Source organism: Tetrao urogallus (genome assembly GCF_951394365.1).
Source record: "Tetrao urogallus genome assembly, chromosome: 2".
Classification (NCBI taxonomy): domain Eukaryota; kingdom Metazoa; phylum Chordata; class Aves; order Galliformes; family Phasianidae; genus Tetrao; species Tetrao urogallus.
This window is the reverse complement of record NC_136814.1, coordinates 54,564,519-54,589,122: the sequence shown is the minus strand read 5'-3', so window position 1 is coordinate 54,589,122 and position 24,604 is coordinate 54,564,519. Positions and strand designations below refer to the sequence as shown.

Sequence of the window (24,604 nt, the reverse complement as noted above, 5' to 3'; positions counted from 1 at the left end):
TCATATCAGCAATTTGTGTCCTTGCATTGGGATGGCCTTGCTCAGGGCATCATGCTCCCACTTATCTCCACGCTTCTCTGAGACATATTGCCCTCTGCATCCTGCTGTTGTTACAGACACCCCTAAACTTCAGCCTACATCATCTTCAGATCTTTCACAGAGGCAGGCTGCAGATTCACTGAAAATATTGTACAGATCCAAGTGAAGAGAGGAATTGTATGGGAATCTGATCCACAGGTGGTGCACGAGGGATGTTCACAACCATTCTCTGCATCTGTAACAAGACTAAAAACCTAGCTGAGGGCACTGATTTGTATGTAGGCAACCACTGGATGTCTGCTTCCAGTCGTTATCCAGCCATTCCATGTGATGGAGAAGTCTGTCTTTAAATTTTCCTAATGGTAATATACTCAGTATAACTTAGAAACTAACCTGCAAGTGGAATGTTTTTCTGGGGTGGGATATATAAAAATCTATTCTACACTACACTTTCACTGAGGTTGTCCATCTTCTTCTATTTTCATGACTATACAGACTGTGCGTCTTTTTCGTCATTATTGTGGCCCAACAAAGAAAGCTGCTACAGAGTTAACTAAGGATGTGTTTGATCATAGAGTTCTTCATCATGCTCAGGCTTACTTGTTAAGACCTTAAGGAAAAGAACAAATACATTCAGGAGTTAGCATATCATCTCCCACCTTGCAATTCAGAGAAATTTCTGGGGGAGGTGAGGCATGTGAAAGAAATGTGAGATATGCACTCTCTCAGCCATGGCAGCAGGTTACTAGGGATGCATCTTCTTCTCCTTATTCCCACATTCTAAAAATGTTTTATTCCTTCATATGTTATTGATAGCTGTAAAAAGCATAACATGTTGTCCCATGCTTGAGCCCTTCCTAAAAATGGCCAAGGTAGAATTTAAGAAGGAAAGAAAGTCAGGGGGAAGAAAGATGAGATTGAGCGTACCCTCAGTAAGTAACAACTCCAAGTTAGGAGGGAGTATTGATTTGCCTGAGGAGAGAAAGGCACTACAGAGGGACCTGGATAGACTGGATCGATGGGCTGAGGTTAACTGTGTGAGTTTCAATAGGGCCAATTGTCCGGTCCTGCATTTTGGTCTCAAAAAACTCAGGCAACCCTACAGGCTTGGGGAGGAGTGGCTGGAAAGCTGCCTGATGGAAAGGGATCTTGGTGTACTGACTGACAGTGGGCTGAACATGAGCCAGCAGTGTGTCCAGTGGCATCCTGGCTTGTATCAGGAATGGTGCGGTGAGCAGGACTAGGGAAGTCATCCTGCCCCTGTACTCGGCACTGGTGAGGTCTCACCTTGAGTGCTATGTTCAGTTTTGCACCTCACTGCAGAAAGGACATTGAGGTGCTGGAGCAGGGCCAAAGAAGGGCAACAAGGCTGGTGAAGGGCTTGGAGAATATGCCCTATGAAGAGAGACTGAAGGAACTGGGGCTGTTCAGTCTGGAGAAAAGGAGGCTGAGGGGAGACCTTATTGCTCTCTTCCAATATCAGAAAGGTGCTTACAGTGAGAGCGGGGTTGGTCTCTTCTCACTGGTGACAGGTGACAGGATGAGGGGAAATGGCCTTAAGTTGTGCCTAAGGGTAAATTTAGGAACGATGTCAGGAAACACTTCTTTGCAGAAAGGGTTGTTAAGCACTGGACTAGGCTCCCCAGGGAGGTAGTTGAGTCAGCATCCCTGAATGCGTTTAAAAACATTCGGGTGTTTTTTACACATGTGGTGCTCAGGGATATGATTTGGCAGAGGGTAGTTAGTTAGGGTAGTATGGTTAGGTCATGGTTGGACTCGATGATCTTTAAGGTCTTTTCCAACCTGAGCAATTCTATGATTAAATCTAAGTGGAAAGTATTTTAGGAAGAAGATGCCTTGGTCCTTGACCTGTCATTATATAATGCACAAATCAATTTTTTACTGGGACTTGAATATGTTTCTCTTGGTTTCATACAGAATGGGCATAAAGAACATGTTCTGTTTGAGAGAGATTTAGCAGTCTCTCTGTAATATCCAAACTCCTTTCCAAAGACTACAGTGAATAGAAGAGGTAGACTGTTGGGGGCTTAGGAAGAGAAATGCCATCCCATGGTAGAAGACAGCATGTCTTGGTGTGCCACCAATGCTGAGAAGAGAGAATCAATGAAGACTCGTCAGAGTGCCACCAGTGCTAAGCCGTGGCTAGAAAAAAGAAATTACTTAATTGAGCAGGATTGCTTAGAAAGATAGGCTCATAAATTTGGGGGATTCCCTGAACACTTATTCTGGAGAGAATTAACCAATGTGTCTGTGCTTAGTTCAGCTCTTTTCCAAGAGCTGCATGATCAAAACCTCCCTTTATGGCCAAATCATGTGCTTCAAACAACCCTGTTAATTGCTATGAAAGAGTTATCCACTTGAGATTCCTAGATCTGGAGCAGATCATCTAACAATGCCTATATTCTTTTTTGTATTATCCGTCATACTTTCAGTATGTGTTTCCTGACGCATTCTGCGCATATGAGAAATTACATGGCATAAACTCCTTCACCCTTTTCCCTCCTGTTGTTCCTGAACAAGATGTGCTCTTTGGTATTAGTATTCTAGTCACATATTCACATGACTGTACCCTATCAAGTTTCTGTTATGTCAATTAAGCTGTAATTTTAATCTTGCATTAAAGTTTCCAGCTCCTTCTCTTCACATGAATACATTTTACATTTGTGCATATGTTGGTTTGCTTTCTTCTTCTTTCTTCTACAACCCTTCATAAATAGTCATTAACTTTTCATCTTTCCAGACTTTTTTTCTAGGCTCCTGTTTCCCATCTTTGCATACATGTACTCATTTGATCTTGTCTTTCTCTAAGTAGAAACTGCAATATTATGTGCTTCCAGGCAACTCCATCATTTAACCCAGGAAGTATCTCCATCACAAAAACCACAAAGGCCATTTCTTCTCAGAGGGCCATGCGATTTCCAGAGACTGAGGTGGCCTCAGAGATAGTATGTAAGACTTTGCATAGACCTAAAACATACCAGCACCCTCACTCATAAAACACAGTGCAATATTAATAAGAGCAATACTAAAGTATAGAAAATGGAAGAAAAAAATGGGATTAAATAGACATTCATAAATCCCCTAGTGCCTATATTCCAAAGTAGCACCTATGTTATAACTGCTCGTGAGTGATGTTTGCCTAACCCTACTTTTAAAAATAGCTAGTAATAGGACACTCTGGACTATCACTGCCAAGCTATTTCAGTATTTCACTCTCCTACCTTTAGTTTCTCTCATATCTGATAACTTATCTTTGCTGCAATTTATTTGTTCTAACCACAGTGAATATGGAAAAAATATATTCCTCTCCTCATTGCCAGTTACCTACTTCTGTACAGAGCCATAACATGTCTGGACAGAGGACCCCGATTGACTATAATGTCACATTCCTAATGTGGGTCCTCATAGATTGTAGGGGGCTCTCCTAAGAAATGCCCAGCAGAGTTTGAGACAAGTCACAGTTATATAAATGTTGCTATGAAGCCTCTAAAAGATTTTAGAGGCCAAATAATGTGTCCAGTACAAAGAATTAATTCTAGTAGTGCTTATGTCTGGAGTTTTGCTCTCTCATTTTTTATTTTGAATAAATGTACACTTTAAACAGTTATTAACAGTTAACAACACCACTTTTTTCAGTTGAGGTAGAGTTGATTTTCCATCATATCAGTTGGTATGATTCTGTGTTTTGGAGAAAAACGTTGATAACGCACCAGCTGAAACCAGGATAGAACTAAACAATATGAGATCATTCAGATGTGATCATTCTCATTGGAGAACTATATTGCTTTCAGCTGATGTTCCCTAAACTGGTCCCTGAAGAGGAATTCCCAAAGCGCAGTACTTGGCTGAGCCCTTACTAATGCTGAGTGAAGATGAATGTGATAATTTTCTTTGTATTAGAGATAATACGGCTATTTATATGTTCCAGATTGCTTCATACAGTTTTCTAAGCACAGTCAGATGAAGATAATGAGCTCTAATTGATTTTGTAAATCGCTAACTTACTTAATATATTTTTAACATGTTATTCCAGCACTTACAACACCACAACCCTTTGTATTTCTTGCTGAAGATGGTTATGTTAGCAGCGACACCACAGGCAGAATTTTATGTGATAAAAAAAAAATAATTAATCATTAATATTTTGGCCTTTACAGAACAATTTGTGATAGCATCAATTGATTGTCATGGGTGTATTCTCCTGGAGAAGCTCCCACTAAACATTTTTTTTTACCTGTTCTGTGGATCACTGAAATTTGTCAATCTATCCCCTTCCAAAAGCATTTATATGAATTTTGAAATTAATTGTTAGGCAGTTTGGAGTTGTTTGGAGAAAGCCATGCATAGTATACCAATCTCTTTGCAAGGAACCCCTGGAAGAGCAAATCAATAAAATTAAAATGATGAAGACAGTTAAACAGTTGTTGTTACCAGCTGACCTCCTATCAGCTATATTGTGCTGGTGTGGCCTCTCTTGCCTGTGCTAACTGACCTTGACATATGCTACTTGTTTTTTTCCTTCTGCTTCAGCTGCATAGCATCCCTTCTGCCAATGATGCAGCAACACAAGAAGTCAGCCTCTTGCCTTCTGACACAGACTTTGGTATGAAATAAAACCCTCGTGGCAGTCCACGGCAGAGTTTTAAGGAGAACACAGCTGGGCTGCGACTGGCTGATGGAATGGTTGTTTGCCCAGAGCAGCAGATCTTAAGCAGACCATAATGTAATAATGAAAGGAGTTTGCTAATTTGCAATATAGCTTGTGCTCACTGATAAAGGGATATGTACAGTAGCTTGGTCTTATCTCTTTTGCCAGGTTTACACTGGTGTAGCAGCACTGAATTCAGAGAAGCAGTTCCTGATTTCCTCCTGGGCAAGGCCAGAATCAGGTCTGATTTTGCACCACAACCCAAACAGATAACAACTGTATCTGGGAAATATCTTAGGAATATTTAAGAATTCTACTCTATATATGTGCATATTTATAGCTGTCTCCATATTGTGTGCATATTTATAGCACATATATAGTGTGAATATTTTGGATCATTCTAGTACCTCTCATTATAAAGTATTTCTAAGCTAAATCCAGGACAGACAAATTATGCCTCTGGCTTCTTTTAGTAAGGTAGCCTGCTTAAATCACTGTCACATTCTTCCCATAGTAGTCGCTTAAAATTAATAGCACATGCAGAGGAAAGACTAAACCCTTTGACGTCACTCCCGAAATGAGGAAACATAAACAGAAAAGGCTTCACTCCAGCGAGCTGACAGTGCCGAAGCGGATTGGTCTGCTTTCTCTTGCCTGTGGCAGTTGACAGCACCTCCCAGCCGTGCACGGCCTTCTGCTTGCTAACACAGACAGGCTGACTGCAGCAAGCTCAGCTCTACCCCAGTCCGTACACTGGCAGAAAAGTGCACTCTCTTTCCGATTTTTTTTTGCTTCTTAAGGTGGTTTATTGGCTGGGTTGGGGGTCTTGGGGAGGTTTTCTTTTCCTTTTCTTTTTCCTTTTTTTTTTTTTTTCTTTTTTTTTTTTTTTTTTTTTTTTTTTTTTTTTTTTTTGGTTGGTTGTTGTTGTTGTAGCTGCTGCTGCTGCTGCTGTTATTTACTTGTATTCCTAATCCTGGATGCAGTTACTGGATTCTGCAGTACAAGTCTTCATGAACAAGCTGCACCGCTTACAGATTTCACAGCATTCAAAGGTCACAGAACTGCCACTATGGTTAAATGTCTTGTTTAATGGTTGAGGTATGTACAGCAAATCTAAAAGAGCCAGCATGATGATTTCTGAAGGGGAACTAAAACTGCGAGGGGGAGAGGGAGATAATACCATTATTTATTGGGAGATTTTTTGCTGATGACAGTTACTACAGCAACAAGATTTTGAATTTCCTCCCTTTTTATTCAAACTGGGTGAGAATTCTAACTTATGTTGGTTTAACTCTGTGATGGCAGAAGGAGATTTCAGAAATAATCTGTTATTGTAGTCCTTTCTGATCTGCAAAGGGAAGTGTGATTGCTTTCTGTGTGTATTTTCAGACTGCTCTATGACAGGAGAGGATACCTGGCACTCTGTTGGCTTAGATGAAGGGAAAAGAAAACAAACTCATTTGTATCCTCGGGGGGTTGTGAGTTCGTTTAAGAGTTAGAGCAGAGAAAAAAGCTGGAAATAAACAGATCGAACAGAAGAGATTATCAGCTTCAATTTTTAGGACTATATCTACCTTTTTTTTTTTTTTTTTTTTTTTAACTTTGTTTGAGTTCATAAGTTTGAAATTAGGAAGCTTGTGTTTTGACTGATGAGCAGATCCACGATGTAAAGGGTGCAAGCTCATAATCTTATATTAACACCAGTTTTCAGACAGCTTTTGCTACTCACCCTGAGAAAAGTGGAAATTAATTGGAAGTTGAAGTAATGCAGCCTGATGCCAGTTTAAGAGTATATAGGCTCAATTCATATTTGAGCTGGTGATCTGCCTTGAATGAGTATTGCAGCAGCACAGTGGCTGGTGTGTGCTGCAGGAAGCGAACGCAACTGCTAGCATAAAACTAACATTGTTTTCAGGAGCGTGATTCTAACATACAAGGGGAGGAGCCACTTGTAAGAGCTTGTGTGTATGTGGTCTTAAAAATAATTTCAGGCAACACAGCCAATGTCCTTTGTTAATTGGATTAAAATACAGTTATGCTTAGCGACTAGCAATCATTTTCCCAATCTGTGAAAGAAGACAGCTCTCTTTGAGATGTAAACCCCCTAGAATTCGAAAATCGTTTAGTTTAACTTTAAAATTTATACCTGCTGAAACTACCTACATGACAAGGAAGAGAACATGAGCATACCTACCTCATGCAATGCACCTGAAAGGGTTACAAAAATTAACCATACTAGGCTCAAACATGCCTGCTTAAGGACTGCGAAAATATTAGCTCTGAAATGCAGAGGATGTGATATGTGCTGTGAATGGACAATTGCTATTCTGCAGTGCCTAGTGGGAAAACAAGGACTTTGTGTATTGCAAATGCATAACTGCAGCTCCTCCATTTCCTCTGCTGTCTTTACTGATGGCTGCAGAAACAAAGAGGCTTGTCACAGATAGACTCTTTAGTGCCACATCTGTTCTGAGGTACTTGAGGACAATTTTTTTCATGTCATGCAACAACCTCAAGTCAAGCTGTGATGGTTGAGCTATTATTCTGTAATCCCTGTACCATTCTGTCCTCCACAGCCCTCCCCAAAATCTTATGGGAGCTGCCAGCTGTTTTAAAAACTAAAGCGTTACTTCTTTAGGCCTAAGCTTACAAAGATTAATGCAGTATTTGTTCAATGATCCATTAGTGACCAAGGGAAGCCTCAATCTAGAGGGGCTACACAGTCTGTTCTGCAAGAACCAACCTTATAGCTACAGAGAAATAACCATGATTTCAAATGGCAGTCTGGAAGACATTGGTTCATACTTGCTTTGTAGAGTTAAATTTTAGATAAACAAAGTCTTTTGATAGAAGGTTGGTTTTTAAGGTCTGTATTTTGTAGCAGCTGCTTCTGATGGTATGAATAGTAAATATGCTAAGTGTACCTCAGTTGAGGAAATGACACTGTTTTTCTACTTTACTAATGAAAGTTTCTCCGCAGTGCTTTCTCTGAACATTCTTCATTCAGCATCAAGAACAAAATACAATTTAAGGTTGGCCTCTGCAGAGAATAAGAAGCTTCCTAGCATTTGGAGGCACACTGTGTCAAAAAGAGTGTACTGCAGAAGCTTCCTATAATATAATGGCTGCTCCTTCTGAGATTATTTCAGTACGGGGACATGCGCTGTCACCTGTGAAGTGATTCCAACAGAGTAATGCACACTCTACTGAACTTGATTCATTGTACTGCAGATCACTTTTAAATTGTGAAATCTTTAATTCCATACTGTAGTATACAAATATAGCATATAAGAGCAACTGTTTCCTCCCCTTCCTTTCCATTTAAGTGCTTTTCCCTCCTGAAGCCCAGCTCTTGACTTGTCCTTACTAGATCCTTAGGTAGGTCATCAAAGTGGACTTCTTTTCCATCGTCTTCATTGCAGTGATGAATTATAATTGAGACATTCAGTCATACACAATTCCTTTTCACTCACCCAGTGGTCCTTCTATCAATAGTGAAGCATCTTTTAAGGACAAATAGCCTAAAAAGTTGATATTTTATGATGCATACATGGTTTTCTTGTACTTTTTTAGTCTCATCGGGAAAGAAAACCTTCTCCTGTACTGGTGATTTCCTTTATTTGAGTGGTATGAAGCAGAAATGTCAGCTACTCACCAAGATGTTACTTGTCAAAAGACAAAAGGCTAATGCCTCTTCATTTAATCATAAGAAATGTTTAATACCTAATCTGTCATTTGATCTTGTAAATATATGGCCAAAAGCTGTAGATGCAATGGGGCTAACAGAAAAGCAAGTCATTTGGGGCAGCTAGGAAGACATCCCATTCAAATGAGCATTCTCAACAACTCACTGTTCATCTTTTTTTTCCATTTTAGTGCTTGAAATTCTTACAGCTCACCATGTGTTTGTCACAGGGTGAAAGTGAAAGGGACAGCTGGGGTCTTACCAGCTGCCAGAACAAAATTACGTGTTTTGTAATGAAATGATGGCTCAGTATTCTTCCTCCCACATCCATATTGGGTGGAAGATGGGTCTCTGTATGCTAGAATTATAGTATTCATTTTTCTTGTTCTTCAGCCAGAAAATAAGCATATTCCTGCAGGGACATCAGTTTTTATACTACTAGTCAAACAGTGGCTTTACATGTAGTGTGAAAATGACACTTTTCAGCCACAAGCTTTGGGATGTGGAACTGATGTTATTTAGAGTTTATGCCCTGAGATCACTGGGACACTCGGACTTTTGGTCTCCATATCCTAAAGCAGTTCAAAAGTTCGAATGCTTTTTTATTTCTCTGGCCAATCTGAGGTGCATCCATGTGGCAATGACAGCTGTAAAGCCAGGCACCACAAAGGCCTATATATGCAGTTATGCAAGAGAGACTGGTAAGCTTTTCACAGTAAGTGGAAAAGCAAAGGACATGTCTTCTGATAGCAGTAGGTATTCGTCAAGTCTGAAGAGCTATCTTTGTGTACATTCTAGGGTGATAGGTTGTATTTGTTCTTTTTAAGCAAATTCATTTAATTTACTGAAATTTAAAATGCAACATCCACTTCTGGAAGACTATTTAACAAAATAATTCTTCTGTCTTCCAGAAAATTGTTTAGAACCCTTATTAAGTCTATTTTTACTACTACTCTTACTACAGCAGCATCCCAAGAAAAGAGCATTAGAAAAACAGTATTTGGTCTTTTGAAGTTATCATTTCTGTTCTTCTATGTCAGACTGTGTCAGAGCAGATGTGTAATGCTAAGGTTCACAGTGGTCAAAACTGGTCTTCTGTTTTAAGGCCTCCTGTTTTCAAATAGAAAATTAAGAAATCAGAGCCAGGTCAGATAGAAGAGAGAGAAATTCAGAAGCCAGACTTCAGTTAGCAATTTTGTAAGCAAAAATTTTGGTGCAGGGACAGTTCTCAGAAGGCAACAATTAAATGATTTAAGCACTTCTCTTACACACATTTAATAGTGTGGCATCTGCCATCCAATGATGCTGTAATTCTGAGGTATATTTTTCACTTGTTCTTAAACAGTGAAAAATTAGCTGTCATTTTATTATGTAAACAATGTTGAACTATAAAAATTAAACTAATGAAAGGGTCCTACTGAGTTTGATTTTCTTACTCCTTTCTTCCTCCCAGTGGGTGCTGTAAGGATAGATAACTCAGTTTAGCTACTTATTTAAGCCACATAGTCTCATGGTGGCATATGATACGCCTCTGCTAGCTTGCTATCCAGCCAAATAATATATCCAGGTTGCCTGGATAGATAAACATAGCTGATGATCTCTCCCTCTTAATAAGTGGGGGTGAGCAGTTAGGATTCTCCCAGTCGCAGAGAGAGACAAATTTATCTAAAGAGAGAGAGACAAGTTTATCTAAAGGAGAATTGCATGCAAACACAAAAAGCAAGATTTATTTTTCTTTGAGTAGATTATATTAAAAATAAGAAACAAATATTTAGCAGAAGTTATCTGCAGAGATTTCTTTCTGTAGCTGGTAGGTTTATACTAGTTACCCACAAAAATTCCTGGTATGAGAAAACACACCAACTAATCTTTCACTACAGCATGTGTTAATGTTAGCAGTGTAAGATTTTTTAAAAGCACAGCACAGAATTTCCCATCAAATTAAATTTAGCTAATTGTCTTGGAGGCATTAAAAACACACTTGTGGAGTAATTGCTGCCAGGACCTGTGTACCGTTCCCTATGTGGTCATTCAGAGCAGTCGATGACTCTAACCCATTTGGATGTAGCAAAGAGGTTTTGGAAGGGAACATTACCTTCCAAGAATAAAGTGGGAGGTAAGCATGTTTTTTACTGAATGTACAGCAACTATACAGAGATGTACAGAGATGGCTCTGAGGAACGCACATCTTTAAGGCTGAAATCAAGAAACCTCAACTTTAACTAGAAAAATTCTAGAAGATTATATTGAGCTACTTCTACCATGTAATTGCTGAAAAGCACACATTATTTGTTCTGAAAGGAACAGTCTAAGCTCTCATGCTCTTCTTCCCTTCCTCCACAATACTCAGCCTTTCTCCCACAGCTCAGTTTTTGCAATGCTTGTGAAGTCAGGCTGAGCTCTGGGGTTTGACCATTTTGCACTCACTAATGCGGAGTGCCAACGCTGCCACACCTTAGTGCAAGGGCTCATCCCTTAGAAAGAGCTGACAATTCTTAGGTGGTTGCTGTGCTTTAGAAATGAACATCTATTGACATGAAATGCCTTCGTACTTTCCCAGGCACTCAGCTGTCAGCCAAGGGGTGTAGATATTTTCCACTTTGCATGTTGTGAGCCTATTATAGACTTGGGAGAGCTGCTTAAAGAGTCTCAGAGGGCAGCATCTGCTTAATATTTCTGTGAAAGCATCACTTTCCATCAGAAACTGAAGGTGTAGCAGTGCTGTGAACCTTACCTATGTATGCATCTGCACACAGAAATATACTAAATATGGGCAGCATCTGACTTTTGGTTTCACCTCTTGCTCAGTTTGGCACTTATGCTTGGCCTTAACCTTGTGAGAAGGTTAAGCAGAACCTGCATATCAGGCTGCTGGGTTGGATGAGAATTGTTCACAGAGACCCAGGGAGAGATGAATGTGGATGCAGGATGTCTTTGTGGAGACAGGGCCTGGCATACTTCTGACTTTGGGCTAACTGATAGCCATGCTGAAAAAGCTAATGCTATGATTTGTTTCAAATGCTGGGATATGACCTGGGTCTAATTGACTTATTAATAGGCATTTCTGTTTCACAAACTGCCACAATATCTATTAATAGCAATGTTCAAGTGACATCAAAGCAGCCGTCATAAATTTAATTGGTCAGTTGTATCTCCATTTTAGACAATATTAGCATTAGAAGACAGTAAGACAGCCAGGAAAACAATTATTAGTCATGATTAAGAAAGAAGAACTTGCATACATCAGCAAAGGAGAGAAGGGAGGTTTTCTTCAAGGAGTATAGTGAGTTCATTTTTGCTGTAGAAGAAAGGACACAATTATTAACGAGCTCTCTGTACACTGAAAATGCCCTTACAAAACTAGATGACATAGAATATAATATACTGTAGAAGGAGAATTACTATACTGAATGTAGTGTATTTTCCGAATTCTATTATTCTCTTGTTTGGTGGTTGTGTTTGTTTGTTTTAACAAAAGAATGGTCCACAGTTTTTCCAATGAACTAGAGGACCCAGGTGGAAAGATAAAACAGGAATGTATTTCTTTACCAAGCAAATTCCTCAGGTGCACAGTTGCTTTGTTTTTATAGGGCTGCTTTGAAAAGCAGAGCCGCTGAAAGAGAAAAAGAAGACTCAAATTGGATCGGAGTGTGAGAGTGTAAAATGGCATGGTTCTACCGAGATTAATAGGTTTCCATCAATTTATACCTGTGAAAGATCAGACCCACTGAGCATTCGGGACTTATAAGCACTCCCCTTTACTAGCTTGATCAAATATTAGGCTCTTTAGCCTTTAGCAGAACCTGTTTCACACCAGTGTTTTCCACTGCTCCCCCACAGTTGAGGTACAGTCAAGCTGCTTTCAGTGGTCTAGAGAAACTGCGATGCACTCTTTTTCTTCCTCCCGTCACCTCCTTTCTCTCATTTCTCATGAAAAAAATAAAATAAAATAAAAATGTTTACCAGATTTTATCTGAAGTGACAATCTCAAGTTAATTTTTAGCTTCTGTACAATCACCCGCAAAAGCATATAAATTTGTCATACAGACAAGGTAGATCTCACTGTATTCAGTATGGATCATGATCTGCTGCAATGATACAGCTATGTAAGTAATGATTTAAAAAACTGGTAAACAGTGGGGAAAAAGATAATTTTGCTTAAGGACCAAAATGCATGGCACTGTTTCACAAGGTATTTTTCATGCAGCAAGGTTGTAACATCCTCCCTCTTTGAACCATGAAACTATGGCTGTTGTAATAATATTCACCACCAAAATATATCTTCTGTAACAATATGGTAACAAAAAACAGCACAACATGAATATCTTGACTGAAGTTCATGATATATATCATCATCAAAGCCTGAACACACTTCAGGTTTTAAATGAAATAGCCACGTCTAAAAAGCTGCTTTGCACAAGAGCTTGTCTGGAAAGCATTTTTTGCCTTCTTCCTCAGAAAAAAGTAGACAGTGACTTGTGCTTTGTGCTGCTAAGAGGGTAGAGGAGAGAAACATCCCAGCTTCCTTTCTGCTTGTGCTGGTTCCCCAGTGCATGGTTCCCCAGATGGCCACAGCAGTGTTCCTGGGCACTGGGGGGTCCTGGCAGGCGTGAGCTGGAACCCACTGCTCCATGCAGAGACACGGCTTGAAATTGAGGCCTCTGGATTGCAATAGCTGAAGTGACAGACAAATCCTGTCCTGAACCAGAAAGCGTTCTAATTGGCGTTTTGTCCAGGCACTTTTCCACTGGCTTTCATTACAGTAAGCTGTTGATTATCGGAGAAAAGCGTGAGTGTAATTTGAGGAAAAACATCTCACCTCTACTGAAGAACTCTGACCTTGCATGTGATGACCGAGGGACATGGGGGCTTTTATAACCCAGTTACTTGCCCCATCCCTGGAGATGTTCAAAGCCAGGTTGGGCCATGGGCAGCCAGTATTAAACGTGGAGATTGGTGGCCTTGCCTGTGGCAAGGGGGTTGGAGATCCACGATCATTGAAGTCCCTTCCAACTCAGGTCATTCTGTGATTCTATGCTTATTGAGAAAAGGTGATCAAAAACCTTGTTCCAATCATTTGATCTTTTGCAAAAGTCAAGTTATTGAGTGTGCATTAAAAGCTGTAATGTTCACCGAAGCCTTTAATTTCCTTATCCTTCAGAAATCCTTTTTTCACTTCCTCCCAATATGCCTAGTAGTACTTATTTTTTATTTTGAAAATAATTGAAAAATTAGCAGCACTTCATGCTTTATTTATTTAATAACTGGGAAGCTTATTTCTTCATGTTAAGATATCCTTGTAGCGATTAACACTTTTCAGCTTTAGAAAAAACTTGCTTTAAAAAGAAGCTTGAGCATGCACCACAGAAGTATTCCTTTTCTTCTCATCCTCCCCCTGCATGCAGCACTTCAGGGCTTCTGCAGCAGAGTAAAGGAGTGTGGGATTTTGTTTATTTTTTATTTTTTGCTTAAACACTGTAGCTAGCAAGCATTTTTTTATTATTTTTTTTAATCCAATCATGAGCAAGAGGGAGGATTATAATATTTAAACATGTCAGATGGTCTTGAGGGTGAGCCTCACATTCATCTCATCCACTTATCATGCAACTGCAACTCAGTTCTACTGCATTCGAATTTTTAAATTAGTATTCATGGTTTTGTGTAAAGATACGCATAACATCACTTGATTAATCCTTTTTTTTTTTCCTTCCTTTCAATCATGTTTACTACTAATGTGAAAAAGCCTGAGCTGAGTTCTATTGTTTTCCAAATATTAGTAGAAACTATTTCATATTTCATAAAATAATAAAGTAAAAAGCAGTTAATGCCAATCTATGTTTGCCATTGTAAATTTTTATGATAGCTGATGAAAACTAGTTTTCAAATAAATGATTCTTTCTCTAGAAAGATCCCTTAAGCTCCAGATGTTTAAAATGTAGAAAGCAACTGGCAGAGAGCTCTCAGTGCTTTGTAGCCACCCTTTAATTGTCAGCTGCTGACAGTATCTTGACAGCTGACCTTCTTCTGACTGCAGTTTTAGGAGGGCTTCAAAAACCTCTGAGCTACTCAATTTCTAAGATATTTTCTGGGAGATAACATTAAAGGAGAATTTTTTCAGTTTTTACTCTCTTATCCACATTTTCTGTAAGAACACTTGTCTAAAACTTACCTTTTCAACACGTTGATTTATAGGTTTTGGCACAGGAACTAATGCTGTTTCTCCTCATAGCAGACAGAAAATTAGTCACAATCTGATGTTAACATTTTCTCCATTACCTAAGCCGTTTTACACTTTGTTAAGTTTAACACAAGCAAATCTATTCCCTTTGAACAAGCCATGGTGTTATTGTCCATGTTGCAAATAATCATAAATAATTTATGACGACACTACTGTAATTCAACCTCTGGCAGACTGGAATTTGACTTCTCTTACCATTGAATTCAACAGAGAAGTACCACTTGAGTGCAGCAGAGGGAAATCTTTGTTTTAGCTAATTTATAATAAATAGTTAAGTATGAATAACCCTGTAGATATATTTGCTCTACTGTTTCCTACTGGGAGATTTGATTTATCAGTTTGCCTTCAGATTTGACATAGTCCAGATCTTTCTGTAGTATCAACAAATAATCTACACTGTAGAGAGCAATAGGGTCATTCTGAGATATAGGATAAATGTAGATTTTAGCAACCAGGATATCAGGAAAAGAATCGATGAAGAGTCCACCACTAGAAATTTCTGCCAAAATCAACAGTGGTGGTGTACTTATCTGCTTGTCACTTAAATTGCCCTCATTGTATTTCAGAGTCAAGTACGTGCATATCACAGGGTGATATAGTCCTGTTTCTTTGCATCTTTCCTACGAATCTTACGCACTCCTCTTGCAGTCCCTCGTGACTGGAATAGAAACTCTTTGTAAAGTCAGACATGTAAAAGGGATTGGCTTTAGTCTTATCTAAGGCAGATGAGAAATTCAGTCAATGTAAACTTCCAAGTATTTTTTTTATTTATTTCACTACTTTTATTCAGAGAGTACAAAACCAAACTCCAGCAAAATTGGCTTATCTCATTTCTTAATAATTTCTACATTTTAAACTAAAGAATTTTCTTTCTACCTATTTTTTCAAAATGGAAATGTAAAAGAAAATAATTTTTTTCTGTCTTCTGATTCTGGACTGTTACATCTACACTGTCCCTTTGAACTCTAAGCAGATTGTTACAGGAAGATGATGTATCATCATAAGGCAGACTATAGGGCAGACATAATGGAAAGGTATTTCCTAGGTTACCGTGAAATTTCAGAAACATTTCTGATTAAGATTGGTAACACAGTGAAGGGGAGAAAGGCAAGTACAGATGATCTCAGAGACTTAAGATCCCAAATAGCAACATGATACAATGTTCAGACTCATACCAGATGAAATGCTAACCTTGGAAAAAATTGTATTGAGCTAAGAGATTATTTAAGGCTATTGCTCTATGATGCAAAGCTGTGTGGCAGTGTCAATGTAGTTCAAAAATATTGCATGTAATATATTAGTAAGATCAGTAAGATTCCATCAGGTAAGATACTGTTTCCCACAAGAAGCTCAGCAAACTTGAATGTATTAAGAGTTACTTTTTCTTTAAATGGCTTCCATAACTGCATATAAATATCTTTTAAGAGTTTGGAGATTGAAGTTTTAGTTACTCCCAATTTTAAAGCTGTTAAATTAATTAGTGTTTAAATATAAACAATATTTATAGCTCTTCTATTCTCTGTGTATGAAAATGCAGAATAACCTATTACTTATATAAGCCGTCTATTTTGACAATCTTTTATAATGGAAATTTGGCCATTTCTTAAATACATTGTTATGGAACATGACACTGTATCCTAAGGATGCGATATTCCTTCTACAAACTGGAGACAGAAATACCTCAAACATTTATTATTTTTTTAAGTGGTAAAAACTAAGGGTTCACTTCACCTACCTTATGCACACAGAACACAAAGCACAACTCCCATTTCAGCAGGTGAGGTGGAAACCTTGTATACCTTGTGGGTTCACTATAGCAACCCAAACAGCAGTGAGTGATCCCATAGCTCTGATAGTAATGCAGCTTTCTTCAGAGTCACTTGACCCAGCAAGGCTGCATGGGTTCATGTTACTCCAACAAGAATTGCTCTGGAAAATTTGTCATCTCTGCGCCCAAAAGCCCCTTAACATGGCAGTGGCAGGGTGTGTGCAAATAGTGAGTGAAAGGGTGGAGGAGGAAGAATAGGGAAAGGGTGGATACAGAGAAAGAATGGGGAAAAATTGCACTATGGCTTGTTATCTTTAATGTCTGTAATAATGCACCTTCCTCTGCCTAATACTGCATAGTAAATTGCTGATGCTGATTGTACTTCATCTCTATTTCTCCTCATTTCTATTAAGCCTTAATCTTTTGATCTCCAACAGTTATACACTGGCTCCACGAGAAATAACTAGTCCATTCAACATCATGGTTATTAGAAGTTTGGATCCAGGTTCTTAATAGGATTTCTTCACAATGCTTGACTTCGCCACTCTCTTGACGTAGAGTCTGTCTCCACTGTCAGGATAAGGATTGTTTGTATAGAAGACATCTGTGTAAAACCTCAAAGTGAGATGATGAGAAACAGGATTATCATATCCCTCTACAATCCCCTTTCCAAATGAAAGATATATGTCTTTCAATTTTTCAAGCAAATCATCACATTTTTAAAGAAGAATAAGTGAGAGAGCAAGTCATAAGCTATAGTCCTACCTTCTGCGATACTGAAGAATTTTCGTCCTTGAGACCCAAGTGTAAAAGAGAAAAAATAAATCTGAGAAGGCTGTAGGAAACATAATGATTTTTCTTTTAGAACCAGCAGTGATGAGGATTATTATTTATCCCATCTTGGTAATTTATTAACCTCACTTATTCACCCTGTGATGTCTCATTATGTACAGATATTAGGACCATTAGCACATACCTTGAGAATTTATTACTTCAGTTTTCTTCAATATGTGAGAAAAAAAAAAAAAAAAAAAAAAACCAACAAAAAAACAACCATAATGGCAGTACCTGCAAACAGTGTGTTTCACAACAATAATATGTTGTGATCAAGTGTGAGTTTTTTTCAGTGGAAAATGGCGATTTAAAATGGTTTGGATTATTTAGTTCATTAGCAATGTATTTAATCATGCGACTGATTTTACATACAGGAGTGTTTGAATACTGAAGAAGTTCCATTGTCTTTGTAGGTCTTTACAATGCCAGCTTACGGCACTAGCAGTCAGTTATTGTATTGCTCAATTATTTTAACAGTTTTAGAAATTCCATAAAATATTTATTCTGTGCTTGTTTTGGAAAGCTGAGACAAAATATTTGTGGATTTGAAATATTTGTATTGCTTTTTAAAATTTTTGTTATAGTACAAAATATATGATTGTGAATCATTTATAAGTTATTTTATTAAATACTGTTTTAAGGGAAAATTAGAGGATCTAACAGAAAGTTACAAAATGAAAGAAGATCAGGGAAGATCAGAATTACAGAATCACAGAATTGTGGGGGCTGGAAGGGACCTCTAGAGATCATCAAGTTCAGCCCCCCCACAAAGCAGGCCCCCTACAGCAGGCTGCACAGGTAGGCGTACAGGCGGATCTTGAACATCTCCAGAGAAGGAGAATCCACAACATCCTTGGGCAGCCTGCTGAGAACTATGAGTGGATGTTCTTCCAGTCAAGCATCATGAAAAAAAAATGCATAATGCAGGATACATAGTAAATACAAGCTGGATTCTCTTATCTTTGTGCTAGTATATGAAAGAGGATTGTGTATGTTCCATAAAGAAAGTAGTATGATTTCTAGTATTTCTATTCAGTTTATATCTGACTTTGTAACAAGAAAAATCTGACTTTTTCATTCTATCAACCTGGCCTTTCTACTTTGTATATTTTCTGTAATTTGTGCATTAATACTCTGGTGACTAATGTCTATGTGTTTTATTTTATCTAACAGCTCAAGACTTTCTGGGATCTACTCTTTCTTAATTTCTTCTGAATTTCTTCCCCTGGTATATCTTGCATTCTGATACAGCAAGGTTAATGCTGTGGTTTTGTAGGCTTCACCATATCTCCCAACATGTTTGATCACAAATAAATGAGTACAGCAAAATTACCTTCCTGTTAGCACATCAGCAAATCAGGCTACGCCTCTATTTAGATTCCAGCTTCTTAATGATCCTGAGGATATCAGTACAATTAAAAATAAATTCCCTGGGAAACTGGTCTGCCTTGGTGGCATTTGGTACATGGGAATTCTAGAGTAAGGAATAAACAAAGGTCACCCCATGTTTTACATCGTTCTCAGAAACATCAAACTAAACAGCTAATGTTTGACTACCGGCATTAAGCCTCTAGGCTTCACTGTCTATTCCTTATTTTCCCTGTACTTGTACCACCATTCATACAAACCACATGGAAATTTTACCTATGCAATATTCTTGCAATATCAGCCTATGTTACAGGAAATCTTGATAAAAAGACATTTTAACATAAAATAATTTCAGTGCTAGCAAGCAAGCCAGACACTCAAAAAGATTTGTGTATTTGGGCTCTCAGACTTTTGTAGCCCTTCCTATTCTGAAATCTTAAGAGACTCATTTTCAGACTGGAAGTCATTGTCACTATCTGTTCCAAAAGTTCTAAAAACAGAACTCTCCTCTCCTCTCCTCTCCTCTCCTCTCCTCTCCTCTCCTCTCCTCTCCTCTCCTCTCCTCTCCTCTCCTCTCCTCTCCTCTCCTCTCCTCTCCTCTCCTCTCCTCTCCTCTCCTCTCCTCTCCTCTCCTCTCCTCTCCTCTCCTCTCCTCTCCTCTCCTCTCCTCTCCTCTCCTCTCCTCTCCTCTCCTCTCCTCTCCTTTCAGCAAAACTTGTCATTCCTCATAAATAGAAGTATCCTTTTCAAGAAGCAACAAATACACAGAATATACATGTATGTGTATATATGTTGCTAAAAAAAGAAAGCAACTTAGTTTCCACGATTTCATTTTCATAATTAAGTTGTTATTATATGTCTGCCCACTTGAAATTTAGTCTACAAACCTGCAGTCTTCTACAAAATCTGAAGGCTGTTTGTGAATCAAGTATGCTCTCTGATTTGTCTGCCGTTATACCACTACTGCATGAAAAGTCTCCCTAGCTATGCCACAAGGTGTATGGAACAAGCCCCCAAGCACACCTGGTGCTATCAGTGTTGTTTTTTCTAACCACTGCTGGCCAGTTAGTTCTGCGGGAACTAGTGGTAACATCAATTCAGACGCTACTTACAGATCATTTTTGTACAAGCTCAATAGGCTTTAATTAGTACTCAGTCCTTTTATTTGATACTTCAATGCAGAAAATCAGGGATCGCAATCTTCCCTTCTTGCATTTCAAATGAGAAAAAAAATATATGTTCCTCTAATTTCACAACAGTGTCTGGAAATGAATTGTTTTTTTAAAATTTGTATTAAATTATCTGTAAGAAGTAAATATTTAGAGCAAGGAAATTTTAATGCCATAATTTAAATATATATATATATATATATATTCACATCAATACTTAAATCTTTATGGATGGATCTGTAACTCACAGCAGAAAGGTAATTTAGAAAACCAATGGGAAATTTCACATGAATGAACTGAGCAGAACTTTTGTAGAAACTACTATTTCTGGGCAGAGGTTTAACGCTACAAGAAAAAAAACAAAAACAAAAACAAAAACAAAAAACAAAAACACAAAAAAAAAAACCACTGATCCATAACATTCTTTTCTAATAAAACATTTAGGAAGCCTAAAGTGCTGATTTTCAAGCACAGAGTAAGAAAAACTTACCAAGGCATTCTGAATATCTTATTACCTCTGGTCTTCTGTATACAGCATAATCATGTCGAATTAGCATTTTCCATACCTATTCAGGAAGCCTGCTTCTGTTAAAACAAAAACAAATGTCAGATGGCTGATCATAGTTTCTAGCAGCTTACTGCAAGAACAGTCTGCAGGAGTCATCTATTTCAAGGCTAGAATGCTTCCGTGTAGCATCTGGGTTCTACAGTGAACATTTTTTTGTCTCACTTCACTTGCTTCATAATCTTTAGGGTTAGGTAGTTCATCTTTCTGTGAACAGAGATTGTTTTCTTTTTAACTTCTAAGTAAAGGATGGACTTGAGAACTAGAGGGAAACCGTATAAATTCCAAGTAATTATCATCTGAAAGCAAATTTGCTACTCTAAATGAGTTAGAAGGAAGCTCTAATATATTTGCAGTATTTGAAAAGGTAAGGATAGTAAATGCGCATTTGAAAGTACATGTTCCATAAGATCAGAAATTTGATAGCTTAATTGTAATATAGAGAAATATTTAAATATTTAAATAGATAAATTAATTCTACTTCTGTGCTCATCAGTGAAAATCAAATAACAGAAATAATCTTATTTACACGTAAGTAATCAGTGAGCCTCAATACTGTGACAAAATATATTTTCAATTTTTTATACTGTTTTTTCAAAGAATTAATTTTCTTTTCAGGATGTCATAATACAGTCTGGCTTTCCTTTAAAATACAAAACTAAGCACAGACCTGCATGAATGACAAAGGAATCTTTCTTTTTATTGAACCTTTTGTCCTATGATTTTACTCCTTATATATTTACTTGCATCACAGTTACGTGTGAGGGTTTCCCTCTGCCACCTCCAGTGTGCTACATGCTGTGTGATAAGGTGCCATGCAAACAGAGAAAGTTACAGTTGGGTTATTTTACACTGAGTGTATCAAACTAAACAGGAGAAACAATGTGAGCATACATAAATAAGATTATATATTTGCAATGATTAACTTTGAGTTGATATTGAGCTGACATCATTTTTATATGTTAAAATGAGATGATGAACTCACACTTGATGAGATGTCACAAATTTATCATTGGTACAGAATTTAACCTTTATGCTTATTCAAAGGAAAAATATTAGTGAAATTACCTGTCTTTTTGAATTACTTTACATTCGTTAGAAGTTACTGATTTTTGTGCGTGCTTGCTTACTTAGATGAAGTTGTGAGCACATCTTTGAATCAGAAATCAAACTTGATTCAATTTAACAAAAACTTTGTAGGTGTTCTTACCTGACAGGTCCTAACAACTTTACTGAGATCTCTGGAGGTTAATGGTTTATTTAACAATCTGTGGTATGAGGCCATATCTGCAATGCATTTAGTTCTGGGCTTCCAAGCATAAGAAAGGCATGAAGTCACTGAAGTAAGAATAGCGAAGAGCTGCAAGAATGATTAAGGATTGTGAAGATGTGTCATATGGGGAGAGTCTGAAAGAGATGAGACTGCTGCTTATGTTGGAAAACAGAAGGTTAAGTGGAAATTTTATCACTGTTTATAAACAGATGAAGGGGGTGTGTTTGGAAGACAGAGAAGGACTGAACTTGGTGATCTCCAAAGGTTTGTTCCAACCTCAGCCATGCTGTGACTCTCAGCAGTGGACAAGGCACTCAGATGATCAGCTGACTACAAACCCCCACAGATGAGATAGGACTATCAGCACATATTAGCTATGAACATATAAATGGCAATAATATAATTTAGGAAGAGGACAGAAGAAACATCCCCCTATTAACAGGTTTTCTGTGACAGGGAGTGTCAAGCTAGCAAATTACTCCAAGAAATAATAGAAATTCAAAGAATCAAAGAATCACAGAATGGCTGAGATTGGAAGGGAAACAGTCTGGTCCAACTCCCCAGCTTAGGCAGGGCTACCTAGAGCAAGTTGCCCAGGTCCATGTCCAGGCAGCTTTTGAATGTCCCCAAGGAGGAGACGTCACAACATTTCTGGGCAATCTATTCCAGCCATTGGTCATCCTCACTTAGTAAAGCATTTCATTGTGCTCTGGTGGAGTGCCTTGTGTTCCACTTTTTGCCTGTTATTTCTTGTTCTTTTTCTGGGCACCACTGAAAAAAGCCTAGCTATGTCATCTTTAAACCCACCCTTGTTCTTTAGCAAAGCAGATAATTTAAACATTGCTTTCAGTATGCTTCAGAATATTTTGAAGATATCCTGTCATGGTTGTTGCTGCTTTTATTAGTTGGATCATATTCTTTCTGTTCCAGAGTATTTTATCTACTAATTCAAATTCCCTAAGGTACCCTTTTGTGAGTGGGTATCCAAGGTTGTCTGCGCTTTGATATTTTTCTGGCACATCCGTTAGTATATTATTAGTGTTCAAAAGCAATATATAGTAAATGTTTCAGATCTAACATATGCTTTCATTCAGTATTTATGCTTTCAGAAGATAAACAGAAATTCCACTCCTTATTATGTCCTAAATCATTTCTGCTATAGTTATTCTGAGGGCCTGGTTTTGTTTACGTACGTATGTGTGTACATGCCCAGACATTACTACTTGTGTTTCTTCCAAAAACAGTGAAATCCAAAGGGAAGTCCCACTGTAATTGCACATTATTTACTTTTACAACTTCTATTTTGTTGAATTTTGTAATGAAATTACAACTTCTATTTTGTCTGCTGCATATATTTGCTAGATTTATTCAAAATGGATAATATTTCTGAGCCTGCTGATTAGTAGCTTATATTAGAAAGCTGCATAGAAGAGGGAGAGAGAAGCATCAGCTACATGTGCTCTGCTTCAATAGACCACTGCTGCAAATTTTTATAACTAATAAGGAATTATAACTTATAATTCAGAGATGGCATACCTGCAGATTTCTAGAACTTTTGAAAAACAATTTCCTACAAGTGAGTCAAAAATCCTAAATAATTTTCAGTTTAGTAACAATGCTGGAAAACACAGTATGTTGACTCATTCAATATGACTAAAGAAGAAAGCTTTCTTTTCTGAGATAGTGAAATTATACATTTAAAAATGATAAGCAACACGTCATTCTGTAAAACTGACCTCATACATCTCATTCCAGGTCCCTTGTTACTGTTATCTTTAATTAATATTTTAATTGAAGTGTACCAAATTAATGTAATGAATAAATAAGTATATATAATAGTATATATATAGTATATAATATTAAGTAATAAATCTCCTCTTAATGACAGAGCCAGAATTTGACAGTAACCCATGATGAACTAACACAATAACAGGGAATAGAAATTCCCCAAATTAATGAAATCTTCTGACAGTTGAAGTCCTAGATTAACACAATTGTCTTGATGAAGACAAGGTAAGGGAATCTCTGGAGAAGTTTATTTTACACTCTGCTAAAGAGAATCTCTGTCTCTATTATCACAGTGTATTTGAGTGGGACTTGTACTTAGAAGATAAATTCATTTTTTTTACTTCGTTTCTCCTTTCTAAGTTGATTCTCTTACTGTGCCTTTACTACAGTTAAGAATCTCTTCATTTGGCTTTACGGGGAATAATTAGCCAAGAAACTTTCTACCAATGTAAGAAGTTAAGGATCTGAGTACAGCATTATAAATAGCCCTATGGAAGTGGTCAAAATGAAGTATTCTGTTACTTCCCCATTGTAGCAAAGTCATTTTTGGTAACTATAAACTGAAAATAAACCTGCATGAAGCATTTGAGAGAAGTAACCTACCTAGGTGATGAACTGACTACTTAAGTTACTTCTTAAACTTCATTATAAGATGTAGATTAATTGCATTTGTCAATCCTTGGCCACCTGCTGGCAATAATTAACTTTGATTTCGTGCTGATTTTAAGGAACACATTTGTCTGTAACACTGTTAGGGGATGCAGCCAATAAGAAGCTGTAAGCATGTTCTTTTTTCTGCTTAGCAATCAAAATTGGTTCAGTGCTCAGTTTACTGAAAATGAGTATGTTTTGATTTATATGCTGTCTTTTTGTATAACATCTACTGAAATTTTAGTTTCACACAGACATGCTTTGGAAACTTGCTATATTAACATCAGTTACAACCTAAATCTTATTACATGGCTTGCTTATGGTTTTCTGTCTAAATTCTTATACTGTGCTTGTAGCAATAGAATATTTGTACTTTCCAACTGTAACTATATATTCTAGTTAGAAAATAATTTGTAAATCATAGGGCTCTATTGTCAGTACAAGGTTCAGTGTAAATAGTCTTTTCTGATACAGTTAATTGCAGCTTTTGTTAGTTTCAGTTTGACAAACTCATAATAATATAAATGTGTTGATCAGTTCTCTCTCAGTACGTGTGC

At 37.6% G+C, this 24,604-nt stretch overlaps 1 protein-coding gene across 1 annotated transcript in view; it reads left to right on the top strand.

Moving 5' to 3' along the window:
- Positions 1–5,785: 5,785 nt before the first annotated feature.
- PDE7B (phosphodiesterase 7B) overlaps positions 5,786–24,604 on the top strand; it is a gene marked incomplete at both ends in the record, with an annotated part of 160,824 nt that continues 142,005 nt past the window's right edge. The window contains one exon of the mRNA XM_079550719.1: positions 5,786–5,806. Within this exon, the coding sequence (XP_079406845.1) occupies positions 5,786–5,806 (21 nt within the window). The remainder of the gene's footprint in view (positions 5,807–24,604) is intronic.